Raw genomic sequence first — 21,320 nt, 5'->3', positions numbered from 1 at the left:
AAGTCTTATACAGTATACAAATAGTCATAAATTTATACACTTTCTTGAATGTCCTTGTTTGAAAATTGGTAACAAATTGTATACTAGTAGTTTTATAAGAACGCAAAATGTTAGGTTAAATCTTGTAAAGTGGTGCCCTGTGGAGGTTGAGGTTGAGTTTTCTTCTTATAACAGGGAAAATTGTTATAGGTCTCCAATCTTGTAAGTTATTTGGGTCTCCACCTTTAAGAAACAGAATTGTTCTTCCAATCTTAAAAGCATCTGGCACAATTCCAAATCAAATCATGGCAGTCCCTAGCAAAAGTATTAAATGTCCCTGCCTTTTGATGTTTCAAGACTCGAACCAACACCTTATCCAGGCCAGGTGCTGTGTTGATATGAACAGTTCCATAGTTCAGATAGTTCCATTATATTTGGAGTACTTGGATTAAAATTACTTGCAACCAAAGGTGTCTGATTATTCTCCTTTCCAAATACTTCTGAAAAATACTCCTTAATTTTGTGCATTTGAGCAGGGCAATTTAGATTCAAACAACAGCTCATAACATTCCTAACTACTCTTTTCCAGTGATTATAGTAGTTATACTGTGCTACATCATAAGTGTATTTTTTTTATTTTCTTTCTCTCTTTTAGATCTTCGAGTGGGGTTGGAGCTCTGTGAACAGGTCAATCCCTTGATTTTTTTGCCCCACTTTTACGCATATTGCAATTTTTACAGCCGGATGTTGTGGGCCTGGTAGTGTGTTCATCGAAGAGAGGAAAAACAAGGTTACGTCAGATACAATAGAGTTAATTTCATATAATGTTTCATTGATTAAAACCTCCTTGATTTTATCTACCCATGAATTCATTAAATTTTCCTCATTGCTTGTAGTCAGGGTATGAGTGGACATAGCATCTGTATTTGTTTGTGCGTCTGATACTGAAATGTTGCGAAGAGTGGTTGCCTGTTGCGGTGTGTAAGTTTTTAGTAATGTCTACTTGTGTGCTTCAGGATGAGCTTTACTAAAATGTATTTTAACGGATTTATAGGACTTCCCACAGAGACTGCATGTTTGTTTTCCATCCGAAGAATTTACTGTATCATAGTTGGAATTATTCATTTTGAAAATGAATCGCTGTCTGCAAAAACGTAGTAAATTAGATGGGTTGTACAGTTTCATAACACTGTAATGTATAACTTATGCATTAAGTCAATGTTTATATATCGCACCATAAATAAAAGATGTTAAAATACTCAACAGTTCCTATATCTTATATGACACGTATAGATTTATAAATGAATAATGAAAGAATGTATACAGTTAAGACGAAAAACAATAATTTTAACATAACCTACTTCATGCGTTGAATGGATACAATAAACACAAGACATATATATCTAAAAGATTGGCTGTTAATCAATAGTTGTTGAGAGTACCACCGACGTGGCGTTAACTTCCTGTGCAATATCTCTTTGGCAGTAGGCAAATACTCAATACACAATCAATGCCAAACAATGTAAAAGAGGCAAGATGGGTGCCCTCTTGGCCACAAAATTATCTTATATCTAAATAGCTACGAATTTGCACAAGAAAAGCATACAAATGGCAGATAACATCATATGACACACAAAACACATTAACAAACTGGACAGTCATAAGAATAAATCTTATAAGAAGCACAATACATTAGATTCCAGCAAGATTACTCTCATAGGGAATGATCAGCACCAAATAAATCCACAGCCTCCTATACCCGGATTGGAACATAGTTGAGGAAGAACAACGGTAGCATAATTAAAATAAATCTGGATAGGAACACAGCTGAGAAGGAACAATGGTGGTTGGATAGCGGAAGATAGAATGTTACCATAAACATTCCCACCCAACTGGAGCTGAACATGGGAAAATGATAATAATGATGATGATGATGATGATGACAGCTTCTATACAGAGGTGAAGATTATATAGTATTAACTGCAACAAGAACTTACTGTGAAGAGTACACGGAGGTTGTGCAGCTGGTCAATATCACGTAATAGGCCTTCTTTAGTCCACCACACAACATAATTCTCTGTGAAGGCTCTTCCCTCTTTAGCATCATAAAGATGCATAAGTAATTCTGCGTCTTCATTCATCTTGCACACAAAATTACGCACGGACACAAAAAATATGTGTGAACAGTGAGTAACTGTCTTTTGAGGTTTCTCTTTGAGGCTGTTCTGAAACATTAAAACAGAAAATACTTCAAAGATGATGAAGCAATATCCTTTAAATTGTTAACAATATTATGAGATGATAAGCTATCAGACTTTTGGCCCAAAAGATCAACTTTCTTTAATTTTCACTATTTTTCCTACTTTCATTTTTGCTACCACTACTTTATGGCTTCCATCAAAGGCTACTTGAGACAAAGCTGTTACATCTGAAAACTGTCCACAATTTGCTCTTTCCATCTAGAAGTAATCAATTACTGTCTTTGTCCTTCTGTTTCCCCACCCATATCTTGTAGAGTAGGTGGTTCACAACCTAGGATTCACAGACTGTCTTCTAGACACAAAACAAACTATCACACAAGTTATTAATAACATGCAGTGACAGAAAATTCTGGGTATGTATGCAGAACAGTACAAGCACAGAGAGAAAGTTCAAAAACGGTTTATCTCAAGGAAAGTTTCTATTCCCCCTGCTGTTCAGTTTATACATTTCTGATCTCCCAGAAAATACAGGTAGAAAATTCTTTTACACTGATGACATAGCACAAACCCTTCAACACTGAGACATCATTGAAATAGAGGAAATTCTGCTAAGACACCTACCCTCCCTAGAGATTTACTTGAAGAAAACAGAGGTGTAATGCTTTCAGCTAAACCAGGCTAGTGTACACCTAAAAATCAAGGTCACCATCTGTGACATCAAAATATGTAGGAATTACCTGAACCTGTCTACGAAGCTCAAGACAAGCAACAATATCCTTCAAGTTGTGGATCTTATGCAGAGACCTTGCCAGCAGATTCCACCTACCATGCAAGATGTGGACTACTCTGAAGAGAGTTGGTACAAACCATGGAAGATATAAGAACTCACTATAGAAATGGAAATATATTTCGACACCAGTATGCGACTGTAGTGCTCCATAACAACAAACTCTCCAAATTAAGGGTGACTGTAAATAGCAGGCCTATTCAGGTAGTTGAGTGACTTCCTCAGTCCTCAAGAGATGAAACAATATAGTGGATTAAAGAACTCGACCTTCAAATATGGTGTGCCACACATAGAGACTTATGTTTCTTGTTCTTGTACATTTTGTAAATATATTTTTGCATACACTAAATAATAATAAAGAAAAGTGCACAGGAAGAGGAGAAAAGTAAATAAGTATGTAAACAGGATAGTATACGTATGATGTTTTATATATACTGAAGATCTTTGGTTATCAATATTTAGATAATTTACAGCCAAAACTGGTTAGAACATTTTTTGTAGAAAAAAAAAAAACATCATAAAGAGGGAAGGTGCTAAAAAATGAAAAACAATTTTGCTGTTAAATTTTTTTTTTGCTACGGGCTTTACGTCGCACCGACACAGATAGGTCTTATGGCGACGAGCTGTTAAATTTAAGATTAGGTTTGAACGTAAAAATAATTATGATAAAACAAAGAAACAAGTGTTTACAATTATAATTCATGAAACAAACAAACAAACAAACAAACAAACAAACAAACAAACAAACAAACAAACAAACAAACAATATATTTTAAGAACACCAACATAGTAAAACTTCAAGGAAAAACATTCTTACAAATGCGAAGTATACACGTTGCTTACAATTATGTTTAAAGTTGTCACAAGAAGGCCAACACCTGGGCGATTTGCACACGTTTCATGTGTGGTTTAGCATCCATTTTCTCAGTAAACTTTTTTTTTCATCTTTAAACAGGGATTTGTACATAGATGAAAGAAACATAGTGAAACAAATAGTTGTTGAATCGAAAAAGAAGTCTTGGGAAGATTTTGGTAACAACCTGGAAAGGCTAGGTCAAGCAGCAGGGAAATCTTTCTGGACAGTAATAAAGAATCTTAGGAAGGGAGGGAAAAAGGAAATGAACATTATTTTGAGCAATTCAGGTGAACTCATAATAGATCCCAGGAAATCACTGGAGAGGTGGAGGGAATATTTTGAACATTTTCTCAATGTAAAAGGAAATCATCCTGGTGGTGTTGCGAACTGCCAAGCTCATGGGGAGGAGGAAAATGATGTTGGTGAAATTACGCTTGAGGAAGTGGAAAGGATAGTAAATAAACTCCATTGTCATAAAGCAGCAGGAATAGATGAAATTAGACCTGAAATGGTGAAGTATAGTGGGAAGGCAGGGATGAAATGGCTTCATAGAGTAGTAAAATTAGCATGGAGTGTTGGTAAGGTACCTTCAGATTGGACACAAGCAGTAATTGCACCTATCTATAAGCAAGGGAACAGGAAGGATTGCAACAACTATTGAGGTATCTCAATGATTAGTACACCAGGCGAAGTATTCACTGGCATCTTGGAAGGTAGGGTGCGATCAGTCGTTGAGAGGAAGTTGGATGAAAACCAGTGTGGTCTCAGACCACAGAGAGGCCGTCAGGATCAGATTTTCAGTATGCGCCAGGTAATTAAAAAATGCTAAGAGAGGAATAGGCAGTTGTGTTTATGTTTAGTAGATCTAGAGAAAGCATATGACAGGGTACCGAGGGAAAAGATGTTCGCTATACTGGGGGACTATGGAATTAAAGGTAGATTATTAAAATCAATCAAAGGCATTTATGTTGACAATTGGGCTTCAGTGAGAATTGATGGCAGAATGAGTTCTTGGTTCAGGGTACTTACAGGGGTTAGACAAGGCTGCAATCTTTCACCTTTGCTCTTCGTAGTTTACATGGATCATCTGCTGAAAGAGATAAAATGGCAGGGAGGGATTCAGTTAGGTGGAAATGTAGTAAGCAGCTGACGACTTGGTCTTAATGGCAGATTGTGCCAAAATCCTGCAGTCTAATATCTTGGAACTTGAAAAGAGATGCAATGAGTATGGTATGAAAATTAGCCTCTCGAAGACTAAATTGATGTCAGTAGGTAAGAAATTCAACAGAATCGAATGTCAGATTGGTGATACAAAGCTAGAACTCGTTGATAATTTCAAGTATTTAGGTTGTGTGTTCTCCCAGGATGGTAATATAGTAAGTGAGATTGAATCAAGGTGTCGTAAACCTAATGCAGCGAGCTCGCAGTTGCGATCAACAGTATTCTGTAAGAAGGAAGTCAGCTCCCAGAGGAAACTATCTTTACATCGGTCTGTTTTCAGACCAACTTTGCTTTACGGGAGCAAAAGCTGGGTGGACTCAGGATATCTTATTCATAAGTTAGAAGTACAGACATGAAAGTAGCAACAATGATTGCTGGTACAAACAGGGGGGAACAATGGCAGGAGGGTACTCGGAATGAGGAGATTAAGGGCTAATTTAGGAATGAACTCGATGGATGAAGCTGTACGCATAAACCGCCTTCGGTGGTGGGGTCATGTGAGGCGAATGGAGGAGGATAGGTTACCTAGGAGAATAATGGACTCTGTTATGGAGGGTATGAGAAGTAGAGGTAGACCAAGACGACGATGGTTAGGCTCGGTTTCTAACGATTTAAAGATAAGAGGTATAGAACTAAATGAGGCCACAACACTAGTTGCAAATTGAGGATTGTGGCGACATTTAGTAAATTCACAGAGGCTTGCAGCCTGAACGCTGAAAAGCATAACAGTCTATAATGATAATGTATGTATGAACTGTCTAGCTTTCTTCTTCTCCATAACTGAATGTCATACAAACCACTATGCATAAGTACAATAGGCCAAATTAGATACATTGTTACACAATTCATTTACGAATGTAAAATTAAGCACCAATATGTCAGCTGTATACGCAAGTAAAGTAGGCCTAATTTACATACATTGTTTCACACTTAAGTACAGTAGGCCTCATTCACGTACACAAGTCACTCAGGCCTCTTCCAGACTGCACGACAGTAAAATGAGCCCGCGTGTATGCTTCCGCTGACAAGAGGTCTAGTGGTGCAAAACCCCCCGCACTTTCCAGCGGAACCTTTTCAATACTCTCTTCAGTGTGGGTAATAAATAAGGCTCAGAAGTTCATGCCCTAAAAAACTAAGAAATATGCATGCAAATATGCTCTTAAAAACTTGAAAATATGCCAATAAATATGCGCTATTAAAATGAAAAAATGGCAGTAGACAACTCAGGTTAGTATTGATAATAAATTTACATTTATTCCTTGGAGGTTGAAGCAGAAATGGTTCCACTGTCAATGCTAAGTGATGAATTGCAGTTCACAACCATCACCCTGAACAAATTTTCAACTGAAAAACATCGTCTGTTGTCTCTCAAAACACATTTGTAATGTGAAAAACTCCTTTCCACATCACTAAATGTTATTGGGGAATATTTAAATGATGATAACTGCTCCACAGAAAGAGGCAAGTCTCTTGGTGTGACAGTTTTCCTTCGAGAATGTCTAGAATTGCATAAAACTATTTTCATATTTTTTTACCCGTAATGAACTAATACTAATTATTATAATTCTTGTTTTATTTTCCACCTAATTCAATACATAAAATTTTTTATTGTCTCTAGAAGAACATTTTGTTACAATACGACACTAACAGGGACATGTTTCACTCGCTATATTGAGCATCTTCAGCCTCTTTTGAACAAAAATCTCAATGTTAAGTCTTTATATTGAACCTTCTTATAATGAAATTGTTCAATAAAATTGTTTTACACCAATAAAATTTTACCACTAGTTAACACATAATTAAAAATAATTTACAATTAAAATATAACTGTGATGGACTAGACATTGATCACAATTTACTGATGTCCAATTCATAGTAATGTTCTAAACATCTGTAAGATTTGGCTAAAAATCTCGTTAGTTCCCAGTTTTTATTAACACATTTAGTGCTAAGTTATTTTTCTAAGTTTAAATGTCGTATTTGAAATTAATGATGTTAGAGGATTAAACTTGCAATGTTTTTCTCCTTCGTTGTAGTTCCAGTTTAGTTGAGAAACCGCTACATTATTCAAAGATTGTGCATTAAATATTTGTGGTCTGCTGGAAACATCGTACTGGTAGTCCTCACCGATTCTCATGCGGTTTGAGTCAGCCTATTTTTACTCTGATCTGTTTGGATCAGTATTTCAATAAGGAAAAGAACCTAAATGATGCAATCGAAATAAAAAAGCCTGTTAATAGAGCAACTGCCGAAATTGCTACAAGTTCTCAATCAGAAAATAGTAAAATCTTCAAAATATTCAATAATAAACCTTCCAACACGTTAACAAACACAAATCCCACCTCAAAAACACATAGAGACCCCCCACCACAAGCTAGGTCAGTACCCAACATCCTGCCCACAGTTCCTTCTCCTACTCCCCCTACTCGCCCTCCACATGTTACACCAGTACCTAATGCTCCACCTACGCCTCCTACTTGTCCTCAACTAAACCCACCCTATGCATACAACACAAGAAGCAGAAACACGATAAATAGTCTCAGTACTGCAAAAAGCACAGCTAGGCATTAAAGCGAAATAAAATTGTCTGGTATTGCCATTCACTTCACCTGAAGCTCTCAAAGCAAAACGTTGTCAAAATAATATGGGTACCAGGACATGCAAGCATAGAAGGAAATGAAAAGGCAGAAAAACTCGCCAGGAAAAGGGCAGAAACACATTTTGTAGGCCCAGAACCTGTATGCAGGATTTCTTATGGACTAGCCCGACACTACATAGGAAAATGGGTACAAAAGAAACAAATGGAGAACTGGAAAAATACTCCAGGATGCAGGCTTGCAAAGGAACCGATAAAAGGACCAAACAAGAAGCATACTAAAGAACTGTTGAAACTCAATAGAGATAAGATGGGTAGTAGGACTGTTGACAGGACACTGCCATCTGAAAAAACACCTACACAGAATGGGAGTAATAAGAGACAATATATGTAGGGAATGCAATGACGCAGAGGAATTGGCTGAACACTTTTCGAATGTGAGGCGCTGGGTAGAATCAGACTCTCCACTCTAGGACTACCAGGTGAAGAGAGAAAAAAAATCCAAGAAGACCCAATAAGAACAATTTGCAGCTTTGTGAAGGGAGGAGGTATATCTAGATGGGAATAAAGGAAAAACATGGTAGCAAAAGATCTTAGAGGTCGGTGCTACTTGGGAACTAATATTTAGAAGCCCCACGAAGAAGAAGAAGAAGAAGAAGAAGAAGAAGAAGAAGAAGAAGGCGTGAATAAAGGGGTAAGTGAAATTTCAACCACAAGAATTTCTCATTAACAACTACAAATAACACAGACATTCACAAATGTTACAGTAAAACAATACACCAGTAACTAAGTATCATTTATTGGTGTCCCTTTTAACCACGCTTCAATAACAAACAGATCAGAATAAAAATAGGCTGACTCAAACCGGATGAGGATCAGTGAGGACTACCAGTATGATGTTTCCAGCAGACCACAAACCTTCAATGCACAATCTTTGAACAATGTAGTGGTTTCTCAACTAAACTGAAACTACAACGAAGGAGAAAAACATCGTAAGTTTAATCCTTTAACATCATTTTCAAATAGGACATTTAAACTTAGAAAAATAACTTAGCACTAAATAGTGTTAATAAAAACTGGGAACTAACAAGATTTTTAGCCAAATCTTACAGATGTTTAGAACATTACTATGACTTGGACATCAGTAAATTGTGATCAATGCCTAGTCCATCACAGTTATATTTTAATTATAAATTCTTTTTAATTATGTGTTAATTAGTGGTAATATTTTATTGGTGTAAAACAATTATAACAAACAATTTAATTATAAGAAGTTTCAATGCAAAGACTTAACATTGAGATATTTGTTCAAAAGAGGCTGAAGATGTTCAATATAATGAGCGAAACATGTCCCTGTTATGGGCGAGAGTGAGCCTACTTTTGTTTATCGTCTAAATCCATTTCTACTTTCTTATAGGTACTCTATCGGGTTCTGTACTGATGTTGTGGGCATGGTTGATCCATTGTGTATGATGACATGCATAAAAACTGATGTCCAACAACAAGTAACTGTGGGCGTGGGACAGCGACTCACCATGGACCGCCCGCTTAAACATTTCTCTCGCACGCTGTTACGCTCTGCCTCCGCATCATATGAAAGATTCTATTTGAACAATCACCTCTTAATTTAGGCATAGGCGGACCGGCAACTAAGCGCAGAAGCGAGTCGAACCCACGCCGTCTGAAAGGAGTCTCATGAACATAAAATTGAGCATGAACACGTCACATGCAAAGAGAATAAGACTGGCTTGGAACCAACGCCTCCTGCAGCTATAAGCCACCACACAACCTCACTCCGGGCCCGTGAAATTAAGTTCTCTACCAAACCCTTACCCGCGCCAGTTGTCACTGGCCTGTCGTATGAACAACGCGGCCAGGAATGCTAATTTAAAATTTTTATGGTGGATGTTACGAACGTACTAAAGGGCGACGTATATGTGCTATCCAGGTTTCTTTAGCATGTATTTTATAGAACACGTCCTGGGACTTTAGAATAATGGCGTAATAACCAGGGCAACATGCTAGAGAGGAACGTCTTAACCAGTTTCAACTGTACGTTACTTCTTGCTATCACAACTTTAGTAGCCCTTGTTTAAAATACAAGGAAATACACTCACTGTCCTCTTGATCCTCTCAGTGGCCAGTTCATGTTGCTTGTACAGTTCGATTGTAGATGTGTGGTCTGGGTCCAGAATATTTCCTTGTTTATCTCGAACTACCATATCCAAGTCCAGCATCCTTAAACATGATAAATACAGTATTACATATATTGAAACCTACATAAATGAAGGTTTAAACATGACAAATTTTACTGTTCCTTTACTAGCTAGTTTGCCAGCACAACTACGTATCATACATTACATGTAAATACCAGAACAGAGATTCACTTTACTTACCAGCCTTGAAACCTTATTTTAGTAACATAAAAACAAATCACAAATAAGTAACAATCATATAATCATCATGAGCTTGGTGGACAATACCTAGTCTAGCCATAAATACCATCACAAAAATTTGACTTGGATTACAGAACCTGTTTTCCAGGTAGCATTCAACCCTTGCACTGAAGGTTAGTCCTGACCAGTGTATGTTCAACAGTGAAAGAGTGGATCATCTTAGCTTAAGCAAAGAGTGGGGTGAATATGAAAACAGGGCAGCCGTAATTGCCTTGTATGAGGTTGGAAAAGTCACCAACTGAGATTTTCTAAATCCTGAAACAGCTGAAAATCAGCAAGAGGTTTGTCTACCAGACAATCCAGAGATTTACTGAGACAGGCAGTGTAAAAGACTGCACGAGGGTTGAGCATCCTCACAGTGTTAGATCAGTGGCTGCTGTTAAGGCAGCAGTGGACCATATCTGATGAAATTTTGTCCAGAAGCAGATTACAATGGCAGAGAAACTCAACATTTCACCATGATCGATATCCAGGGTACTTTCTGAAGACCTTGGGGTTAGACCTTATCGGTGGAACACCAGACATTTCCTGGCACCGCAGCTGAACTCTCTTGTGAAGGACATGAGTAACAGCATGTTAATCAATGCGTCCTGGACCTATCAGCAAGATTCTGCGCCAGCTCATTACGGCAACGAAGACTCAACAGTGTAGGCCAATATACCAGACTTCATCTCCTCTGTTCAGTGGACTTCTGGTAGCCCCAATCTTAACCCCTTGGACTTCAAACTGTGGTCCGTGCTAGAAGGAAAGGTCTACAAGAAAAGACACCCTTTGCTTGAAAGTTTAAAGCATTCCTTGGTAGCAACAGTGGCAGATGATGGCCAAAGAGACTCCAAGCCTATGTGCAGCTTCTACAGTGGCACACCAACAATGGGCATTGGAGAATTCTCTTTACTGACGAGGAAGTCTTCACTGTTGAAGAGAAGTTTAACAGCCAGAATGATCAGGTATATGTGGCAAGTCCTCAGGGGGAGGAGCTACAAGGGTCCCACTCGGCTTCACTTCTGTGAAAAAGGCGTACAAAAGAGTGGCAGAGTGTACATGGAAACTGCTAAACTGTTCTGAACCCTCTTGTGAAGTACATGAGTAACAGCATGTTCATCAATGAGTCCTGGATCTATCAGCAAGATTCTGTGCCAGCTCATTAAGGCAACAAAGACTCAACAGTGTAGGCCAATGTACCAGACTTCATCTCCTCTGTTCAGTGGCCTTCTGGTACCCCCGATCTTAACCCCCTGGACTTCAAACTGTGGTCAGGTGCTAGAGGGAATGGTCTGCAAGAAAAGACACTCTCTGCTTGAAAGTTTGAAGTGTTCCTTGGTAGCAACTGTGGCAGATAACTGGCCAAAGAGACTCCAAGCCTATGTGCATGCTAATGGTAGACATTTTGAAGATTGATTGGTGCAAACTGCATGTAATGAATGGGTCTATAACATACTAAAGGAAATTGAAAAATATCAAGCCATACTTCACTTATTCACAAAATAGTTTTTGACAGTATTTATATGGCTATGCTACATAGTAGCAGCCATCTGACAGTACATTTTAAAGACTGGTTATTACACAAAAGTACGAGGGAATAGAGGATACACCTGAGAGGAAGGGGAAATATGAAATTGGAGATATGAATGCTGAAGGATATGGACATAATATTGATATGACAGGGAAAATATTAAGAATGTAATGTGCAGACTGATTTTGATCTAGGAAACCAGCTGGCCATACCGAACACATTACTCAAGAAGATACAGTAAAACCTTGATAATTCGAAGTCGTTGAGATGCAAAAATCGGTCTTCGAATTACGTGATTTCAAATTAACCGCCAACACGCACTTCGGAAATGCCAACCCTTGCGGCATCACAATACATTCTAAGACCTGTCACTGCATGCAATTAACCTTGATTCACAGTTTAAAGCTCTCAAATGCCATGGAGAAAAATTTTCCAAAATGTATCCAACAAGGTACATTTACAGTATTCAAATAATGCACTTGGATAACTCACCGGCAAACGTAACCTCACACAATGAAATTAAAAGAAAGAAAATGATTCAAAGACAAGGAGAAATCTATACTGCGTCCCCAATGCAAGTGCTTTATTAATTGGATTACGGTACTGTATGCATTTTAGATGGCTTGTGCTTGCACGGAAAGTACCCGATGCCCTTAAAACATCGCGGCTTATCAAACTTTCCTATGACAAGGGGAGAAAGTCTCTCGCTTCCGTCCACATTACAACAGTACAGTGACTATACTTGTACGATTTCCCACCAATCCGCCATGGCACTTCTAAGACCCATTAATGCATGCAATCACCTTGATTCTCAGTTTAAACTTTTCAAATACCATGAAAAACACTATTTCAGAAATATATCCAACAAGGTGCATTTACATTATTCAAATAATGCACTTGTATAAAACAATGGTAAACATAACCTCACGCAACGAAAGGAAGAAAAACACGATTCAAAGACGAGGAGAAATTATGCTGGTTCCCCTATGCAAATGCTTTATCTTTTGGATTACTGTACTGTTTGCATTTTTAGATGCCTTGCACTGGCAAGGGAAGTGCCCAACGCCCTTAAAACATCTTGGCTTTTCGAACTTTCCTAGGACGGGGGGAAGGAAGTGTCTCGCTTCCATGTGCACTGCATAGCAACACAGTACATTTCCCGGCTGGCAATTCTCTCCTTTAAAGCCATAAGTCTGTTTGGCCTCAGCATTTAAAAAAATAAAATAAACAAACAATGCAGTTTCATCAGCATTGACAATATTGGTTTGGTGCGTACGAATTGATTATAGGCTATAAGCTACGTTTTTTCGCCAACTGTCGGCATCGCCAGACTGCCAGTGTTCGTGGATTCTACCTCTCCGCACACTGCCTGCTATGTGATATTATGGGGTTCCTTCACATTGTTCTTCAAATCACGAATTATCTGCATTTCGAATTAAACAATTTAGATAACATGCAAAACCGTACCTCATGTTTCCGGGAATGAGAGCTGCTTTGAATTAGGCGAGATTTTGAATTAAACGATTTCGAATTATCAAGGTTCTACTGTAGTTTATCAGAAGATTATCAGAAAAAAAAAAGAAACTGTTTCTGAAGAGCCATCCCAGTATCTGTAGTCACCTAACCTAACTTATTACACGATTGTGCTACAAATTACGACAACACCTGGGAACAGTTTTTAATTATTTTTCCAGTGAGAGCATTGCACGACTATTTATTGAAAATAATGTAGAGTTTGAGGGATGTTCCACCATTCAACACATTACAACAATTTATTCAATTATAAGAAATGAAGATCATAGCTTACGATATTTCTTGATAATACAAATTATTTTTCTTTTCCCTCATCTCCGGTTTCTGTAGAAACAAACAGTCTCTGATAGTAAACAAGTACACGTGGTAATGGCGAAATCTAGTCGAGGATGTGGGCTTGCTCCGCAAGATATTAAGTAATATTTTGACTAACGAGGAGCCTGACGATGAAATTGATATTTATGATGGTGATAGTGAGTGTACTGTGTCCGATAAGAGTGAAATTGGTATTTCCTCGTAAGACGACAAAACGGAAATTGAGGTCGAAATGCAGATCGCTGTCGCAAAGAAGGCTGTGTGGATGTGTATTGAGTGTGATAGACCCCTCTGTGAACACCACTGTTTTGAAGAGTACTACACTCTAAAGACATTTTGATACGTGAAGCTGTTGTAAAGTCAAGTCAGTGTGTTGTAAAGGATACAAACTTCATCACATACAGCGAGTAATTATGTTTTTGTCAATTTTACTATTCCTTTCAGTATTTTGAGAAAAATATTTTCTATGCCACCGACTTCAATTAAATTGAAGGTATCAGTTATGTAACATAATTGTAAATTATGTAACTTTATTAACAGAGAAAAGTTAGAATCAATAACTTAAAATTACGAAATCAAAATTTTCAAGAAAAAACTCACTCCTGGTGGCCTGTATGTGTCACCAAAACTCACTGATCAAAAGGTTAAACACTTGGAACCAGCATTTTAAGCAGTTTGGCCTAAAAATCAGTCACACAAAAATATTAATGATGCCAGTCAGCAGGCAAGCCCTACAGGTTAACATCCAACTGGACGGCGAGAAACTACAAAACTTTAACCATTTTCATTATCTTGGTAGTATTGTAACTAGTGATGCAAAGTCCTCTGCTGAAATCACTAACAGAGTCCAAAAAGGAGCACAATTTTATCACAAAGTTAGGTCTCTTCTATGGGATAACCAAATACCTTGAAGTACAAAGAGAACCCTTTAACAGGTATATTTCGTGCCAATAACTACATATGCCCCTGAAACCTGTATGATCAACAGTAGAGATAGTAGCAGACTTCAAGCTGCAGAAATGAAGTTCCTGAGGTCAATGCTACAGAAAAAAAAAGGATAAGGTTCGAAATGAAGAGATCCGTCATAATATACAAGTAAAGCAGTCGCTAAGCGAAAATGTAAAAACATCAAGACTCAGATGGTATGGCCATGTAAAAAGGATGGATCAAATGAGAACAGTAAGAAAATGGCTAAAAAGGGAACTGGAAGGGGAAAGGCCTAGAGGCAGACCAAGAAAACAGTGGATCAGTCAAATAAAGCAAGACCTGGAAGGAAGAGGAGTGGAATGGCACCAAGTTTAGAAGGAGGAAATGTACCAGGATAAACAAAGATGGCGAGCGCTCTTGTACCTCACCCGGGCGACTGGAGATGGTTAAAGGATGTTGATGATGATAAAGGGGAAAAACTCCAGTCATCAGATGGAGAGCTACTGTATATACACAAATAATCCATGCATACTTTTTAAAAAATTTGAGGCATGAAATTGGGGTGCGGGTTCCATTTGTGTCAAGGTTGGCAACACGCTCCTGGTTCATATAGTTTGTTGGGTGTACAGTTATGCTTTGTGTAACTGCAGGTGGAAGAAAACTGCCCCCCTATGTCATATTTAAACAGAAAACAATTCATACTTTTAATTCAAAACTGCCTTTACATTTTAAAAATATAGTTTTTACAGAGTAATTTAAATTTGAATTTTCTCAGTATCACGATAGAATGCATCTTCCGGAATGCGCAGGGTTAGCTTTCCACACTTTTACTCACTTCTGGGCGTCTACAGTGTGTTTCATAGTTGCTAATGAAATCGTAATTCATTACTATTCAGTGTTTTAAGGAATGTCACAATATCACATAGCAGGCAGTGTGCAGAGAAACAGAATCCGTGAACACTGGCAATGCTGACAGTTGGCAAAATAGTGTGGTTCATAATTATAATAAATTCGCATGCACTGAACAATATTGTCAATACTGATGAAACTGCAGCTTTTTTTTAAATGCCGCGATCAAACGGACTTATGGTTTTAAAAGAAATAGGGTCACTGTACTGTGTTGCAATGCAGACATAAGCGAGAGACTTCCTACTCCCTCCCCTCGTCATAGAAATGTTTGATAAGCCACGATGTTTTAAGGGCAACGGGTACTTTCCGTTCAAGTACAAGGCATCTAAAATGCATATAATACAGTAATCCAATGAATAAAACACTTGCACAAGGGAGCCAGCATAGATTTCTCCTTGTCTTTGAATCATATTTTTTTCTTTCAATGTGTGAGGTTATATTTGCCAGTGAATTACCCAAGCGCATTATTTGAATACTGTAAATGCGTCTTGTTGCATATATTTTTGGAATAGTTTTCCTTCCATGCCATTTGAAAGTTCTTTTTTTTTCTATTTGCTTTACATCGCACCGACACAGATAGGTGTTGTGGCGACGATGGGATAGGAAAGGGCTAGGATTGGGAAGGAAGCAGCCGCGGCCTTCATTAAGGTACAGCCCCAGCATTTGCCTGGTGTGAAAATGGGAAACCACGGAAAACCATCTTCAGGGCTGCTGACAGTGGGATTCGAACCCACTATCTCCCGAATACTGGATACTGGCTGCACTTAAGCGATTGCAGCTATCGAGTTTGGTTTTGAAAGATTTAAACTATGAATAAATGTTAATTGTATGCAGTAACGGGTCTTAGAATATTTTATGACGCGGCAAGGGTTGGGATTTCTGAATTACGAGTTAGCGGTTAATTTGAAATCACGTAATTTGAAGTTACATTTTTGCGTCTCTATGAGTTTGAATTAATGAGATTTTACTGTATCGCAAAACTAACAAACGAGTTCATAGGTGTGTCATTTTCAAGTGTTTACATTGCATGAAAAGAATTATCCACCACTGGTCCTGTTACTCTACGAGTAAAAAGAATCACATGTGAGGAGTGTTTTAGATGTAGAGTGTGACAAATTTGTAAGTAATTTAGGAGAGGATTCTAGTGATGTAAGATACAAAGAATCTCATCGATCTACGGCGAATCGAGCCTAGTGCAAGTTCAAATTAATGAAATACCGTCACGTAAGAAGGCCTACTAGCTAATTTTCATGGCAAATATGCCGTATTTACGCAAATAATCCCCGCATATTAAAAAAAAAATTTGAAGCACAAAATTGGGGTGCGGGGGTTATTTGCGTCAAGGTTGCCAACACACTCCTGGCTCACCTAGTTTTCAAAGCTGAGTGTACAGTTATGCTTTGTGCAACCGTAGATGGAAGAAAACTGTCTCCATATGTCATATTTAAACAGAAAACAATTCAAACTTTTAATTCTAAATTGACACCTACATTTTTTTTAATAGTACCATATTTTACAGAGTAATTTAAATTCAAAATTTCTCTGCGTCACGACAGAATGTGTCTTCCGGAACGTGCAGGGGTAGCTTTCCACGCTTTCACACACTTCGGTGTGTCTATAGTGTGTTTCATAGCTGACAATAGAGTGAAATCGTAATTCTTTTGTATTCAGCATTTCAAGGAACGCCACAATATCACGTAGCAGGCAGTACGCAGAAAAGCAGAATCCGCGAAAACTGGCGAGGGTTGGCATTTCTGAATTACAAGACGGCTGTTAATTTGAAATCATGTCATTGGAAGTCAGATTTCTGTATTACTAAGACTTCGAATTAATGAGGTTTTACTGTATCGCAAAACTAACATCAGATTTCACCGGTATGTCTATTTCAAGTGTTTACATTGCACGGAAAGAATTATCCACTACCGGTCGTGTTACTGTCCAGTACAAACAGACCATGTGTGAGAAGTGTTTTAGGCCCGTATTCACGAACGACGGTAACTTTTGCCGTTATCTTAGATTTCCAAAATTCGGATATGTCATTATCTCGGATAACGCTCACTTTCGAATTCAGCACAGAATTTATCTCGGTTTACCAAAACCAAGTTTTCATATCAATCTAGTTTGAACCCCAAATTTTTCATACTGATATACGGAAAATAAATTACTACATGCTGCTGTCACTATCGAATTGTAAACAAGTTTTTGATTCCATTCGGGTTTTGCAAATAATTTGCATAAATTATGTCCGCTATTGAGCAGAAACGAAGAAAGAAGCCTCATATGACTTTCTGAAAGAGTGAATTGTTATTGAACTTGGTGGCAGAAAGCATTAACAAGGGGAACAAGAAAACAAATTATAGATTAAACATTGTACGTCACTCAAAAATTAATTCTTCATTAAAAGTCACCCAGATGTGTACTGTACAAGATATTAGCTATAATCGAGAATTCATTTTAGGCCTACCTGGGGAATTCCAGGTTATGTTCGGAAGCTTTAGATAACCTAAAATGTGTCCGAAAATCAGAATCGTCATAGTCCTGGAAATATGTCGCGAGTTCTTTTATTCACCTAAGACATTTATTAATTGCATAATGTTATCATATTACTCGTCGCTGTGATTTTATCTTTCAATTAGATATTCCAGCCATCTACGGGCTGCCATCTTGGAAGGCTATTATCTTAGATTTCCCATTTTGCCGGTCAACCAATCGCCAGTAAAATTTTAAACTGAGATAATACCCAACATTTTAAGCAAGCCTTGGACCTATGGGAGTAATGGAGTCCCATTCCCATTTAACAGGCGAGGGACTCCTTGGAAACAACTTGGTGGATGTGCTAGGAGTAAGTGATATTCGGGTAAGGGGAGATAACGAGGAAGAGATAGGAGATTATAAAGTGTACTTGATGGGTGATAGAAAGGTAAGGGCAGAGTCTGGGGTAGGGCTCTTTATCAGGAATACCATTGCACGCAACATAGTTTCTGTTAGGCACGTAAATGAGCGAATGATATGGTTAGATTTGTCAGTTGGAGGAATTAGGACAAGAATTGTGTCCGTGTATTCATCATGTGAGGGTGCAGATGAGGATGAAGTTGACAAGTTTTATGAAGCATTGAGTGACATCGTGGTCAGGGTCAACAGCAAGGATAAAAAAGTGCTAATGGACGATTTTAATGCGAGAGTTGGGAACAGACCTGAAGGATACCAAAGGATGATTGGTAAATGTGGGGAAGATATGGAAGCTAATGGGAATGGGAAGCATTTGCTGGACTTCTGTGCTAGTATGGGTTTAGCTGTTACGAATACATTCTTCAAGCATAAGGCTCTTCACCGCTACACATGGGAGGCTAGGGGTACCAGATCCATAATAGACTATATGTAACAAACTATGAATTCAGGAAATCTGTTAGGAATGTACGAGTTTTTCACGGATTTTTCAATAATACAGACCACTTTCTGATCTGTAGTGAACTAAGTATCTCTAGGCCTAGGGTAGAGAAAGTGAAATCTGTCTGCAAATGAATAAGGGTAGAAAATCTCCAGGACGAGGAAATTAGACAGAAGTACATGGATATGATTAGTGAGAAGTTTCGAACAGCAGACAGTAAGCAGGTTCAGGTTCAGGATATAGAAAGTGAATGGGTGGCGTACAAAGATGTTGTAGTAGAAACAGCAAGGGATGCCTAGGAACAACTGTGTGTACAGATGGGAAAAGGCGAACATCTTGGTGGAATGATGAAGTGAGAGCAGCCTGTAAACGTAAAAAGAAGGCTTATCAGAAATGGCTCCAAAAAAGGCCAGAGGCAGACAGGGATTTGTACGTAGATGAAAGAAACAGAGCGAAACAAATAGTTGTTGAATCCAAAAAGAAGTCATGGGAAGATTTCGGTAATAACCTGGAAAGGCCAAGTCAAGCAGCAGAAAAACCTTTCTGGACAGTAATAAAGAATCTTAGGAAGGGAGGGAAAAAGGAAATGAACAGTGTTTTGAGTAATTCAGGTGAACTCATAATAGATCCCAGGGAATCACTGGAGAGGTGGAGGGAATATTTTGAACATCTTCTCAAAGTAAAAGGAAATCATCCTGGTGGTGTTGCAAACAGCCAAGCTCAAGGGGAGGAAGAAAATGATGTTGGTGAAATTATGCTTGAGGAAGTGGAAAGGATGGTAAATAAACTTCATTGTCATAAGGCAGCAGGAATAGATGAAATTAGACCTGAAATGGTGAAGTATAATGGGAAGGCAGGGATGAAATGGCTTCATAGAGTAGTAAAATTAGCGTGGAGTGTTTGTAAGGTACCTTCAGATTGGACAAAAGCAGTAATTGCACCTATCTATAAGCAAGGGAACAGGAAGGATTGCAACAACTATTGAGGTATCTCATTGATTAGTATACCAGGCAAAGTATTCACTGGCATCTTGGAAGGGAGGGTGCGATCAGTCGTTGAGAGGAAGTTGGATGAAATCCAGTGTGGTTTCAGACCTCAGGGAGGCTGTCAGGACAGATTTTCAGTATGCGCCGGGTAATTGAAAAATGCTACGATAGGAATAGGCAGTTGTGTTTATGTTTCGTAGATCTAGAGAAAGCATGTGACAGGGTACCGAGGGAAAAGATGTTCACTATAGTGGGGGACTATGGAATTAAAGGTAGATTATTGAAATCAAAGACATTTATGTTGACAATTGGGCTTCAGTGAGAATTGATGGTAGAATAAGTTCTTGGTTCAGGGTACTTACCGGGGTTAGACAAGGCTGTAATTTTTCACCTTTGCTCTTCGTAGTTTACATGGATCATCTGCTGAAAGGTATAAAATGGCAGGGAGGGATTCAGTTAGGTGGAAATGTAGTAAGCAGTTTGGCCTATGCTGACGACTTGGTCTTAATGGCAGACTGTACCGAAAGCCTGTAGTCTAATATATTGGAACTTGAAAATAGGTGCAATGAGTATGGTATGAAAATTAACCTCTCGAAGACTATATTGATGTCAGTAGGTAAGAAATTCAACAGAACTGAATGTCAGATTGGTGATACAAAGCTAGAACAGGTCGATAATTTCAAGTATTTAGGTTGTGTGTTCTCCCAGGATGGTAATATAGTAAGTGAGATTGAATCAAGGTGTCATAAAGCTAATGCAGTGAGCTCTCATTTGCGATCAGCAGTATTCTGTAAGAAGGAAGTCAGTTCCCAGACGAAACTATCTTTACATCGGTCTGTTTTCAGACCAACTTTACTTTACGGTAGCAAAAGCTGGGTGGACTCAGGATATCTTATTCATAAGTTAGAATTACAGACATGAAAGTAGCAAGAATGATTGCTGGTACAAACAAGTTACACAATGGCAGGAGGGTACTCGGAATGAGGAGATAAAGGCTAATTTAGGAATGAACTCGATGGATGAAGCTGTACGCATAAACCGGCTTCGGTGGTGGGGTTATGTGAGGTGAATGGAGGAGGACAGGTTACCTAGGAGAATAATGCACTCTACTATGGAGGGTAAGAGAAGTAGAGGTAGACCAAGACGACGATGGTTAGACTCGGTTTCTAACGACTTAAAGATGAGAGGTATAGAACTAAATGAGGCACAACACTAGTTGCAAATCTGTAATGATAATGTATGTATGTATGTATGTATGTAAGTACATTTTTTTCAAAATGAGCCTTCTTAAAAATGAGGGTGCGGGCATTATTCGACGGCGGGGATTATTTGGGTAAATACGGTATTCTATAGCGGTGATAATGCATTTTTATCATCTCAAATTTGTTCAGGTAAAGTAGCTATATCTGTCAATTTCATATTTGCGTAAAGACCATGTGGAACTCGAGGAGTGATATGAAATGTTTTTTTTATGCCTATGTTACTCTTTCGCTGGAAGGAATTTTAGTTCATTTCATTTTTTTCAAAATTATTTTCCTAAAATTAGGGTGCAGGGATTATTCACGTAAATACAATATATTAGACATATTAAAATAGATGAATAAAGGAAGAATGATGAAACAACAACAATGTGGTAATGGTGGTGGTAACCGG

General features: G+C 38.2%; 1 protein-coding gene across 1 annotated transcript in view; it reads right to left on the bottom strand.

Moving 5' to 3' along the window:
• The window catches only part of mbc (myoblast city), a 413,292-nt gene that overhangs the window by 366,803 nt on the left and 25,169 nt on the right, over nt 1-21,320 (bottom strand). The window contains exons 5-6 of the mRNA XM_068228569.1: nt 9,758-9,878; nt 1,977-2,204 (exon numbers count right to left, since the gene is read on the bottom strand). Coding sequence (XP_068084670.1) covers nt 1,977-2,204; nt 9,758-9,878 — 349 coding nt within the window. The remainder of the gene's footprint in view (nt 1-1,976; nt 2,205-9,757; nt 9,879-21,320) is intronic.

This window comes from Anabrus simplex, chromosome 7 (genome assembly GCF_040414725.1).
Source record: "Anabrus simplex isolate iqAnaSimp1 chromosome 7, ASM4041472v1, whole genome shotgun sequence".
NCBI classification, from domain to species: Eukaryota; Metazoa; Arthropoda; class Insecta; order Orthoptera; family Tettigoniidae; genus Anabrus; species Anabrus simplex.
Note: the sequence above shows the minus strand (reverse complement) of the source record. Positions and strands in the feature narration are given on the sequence as shown.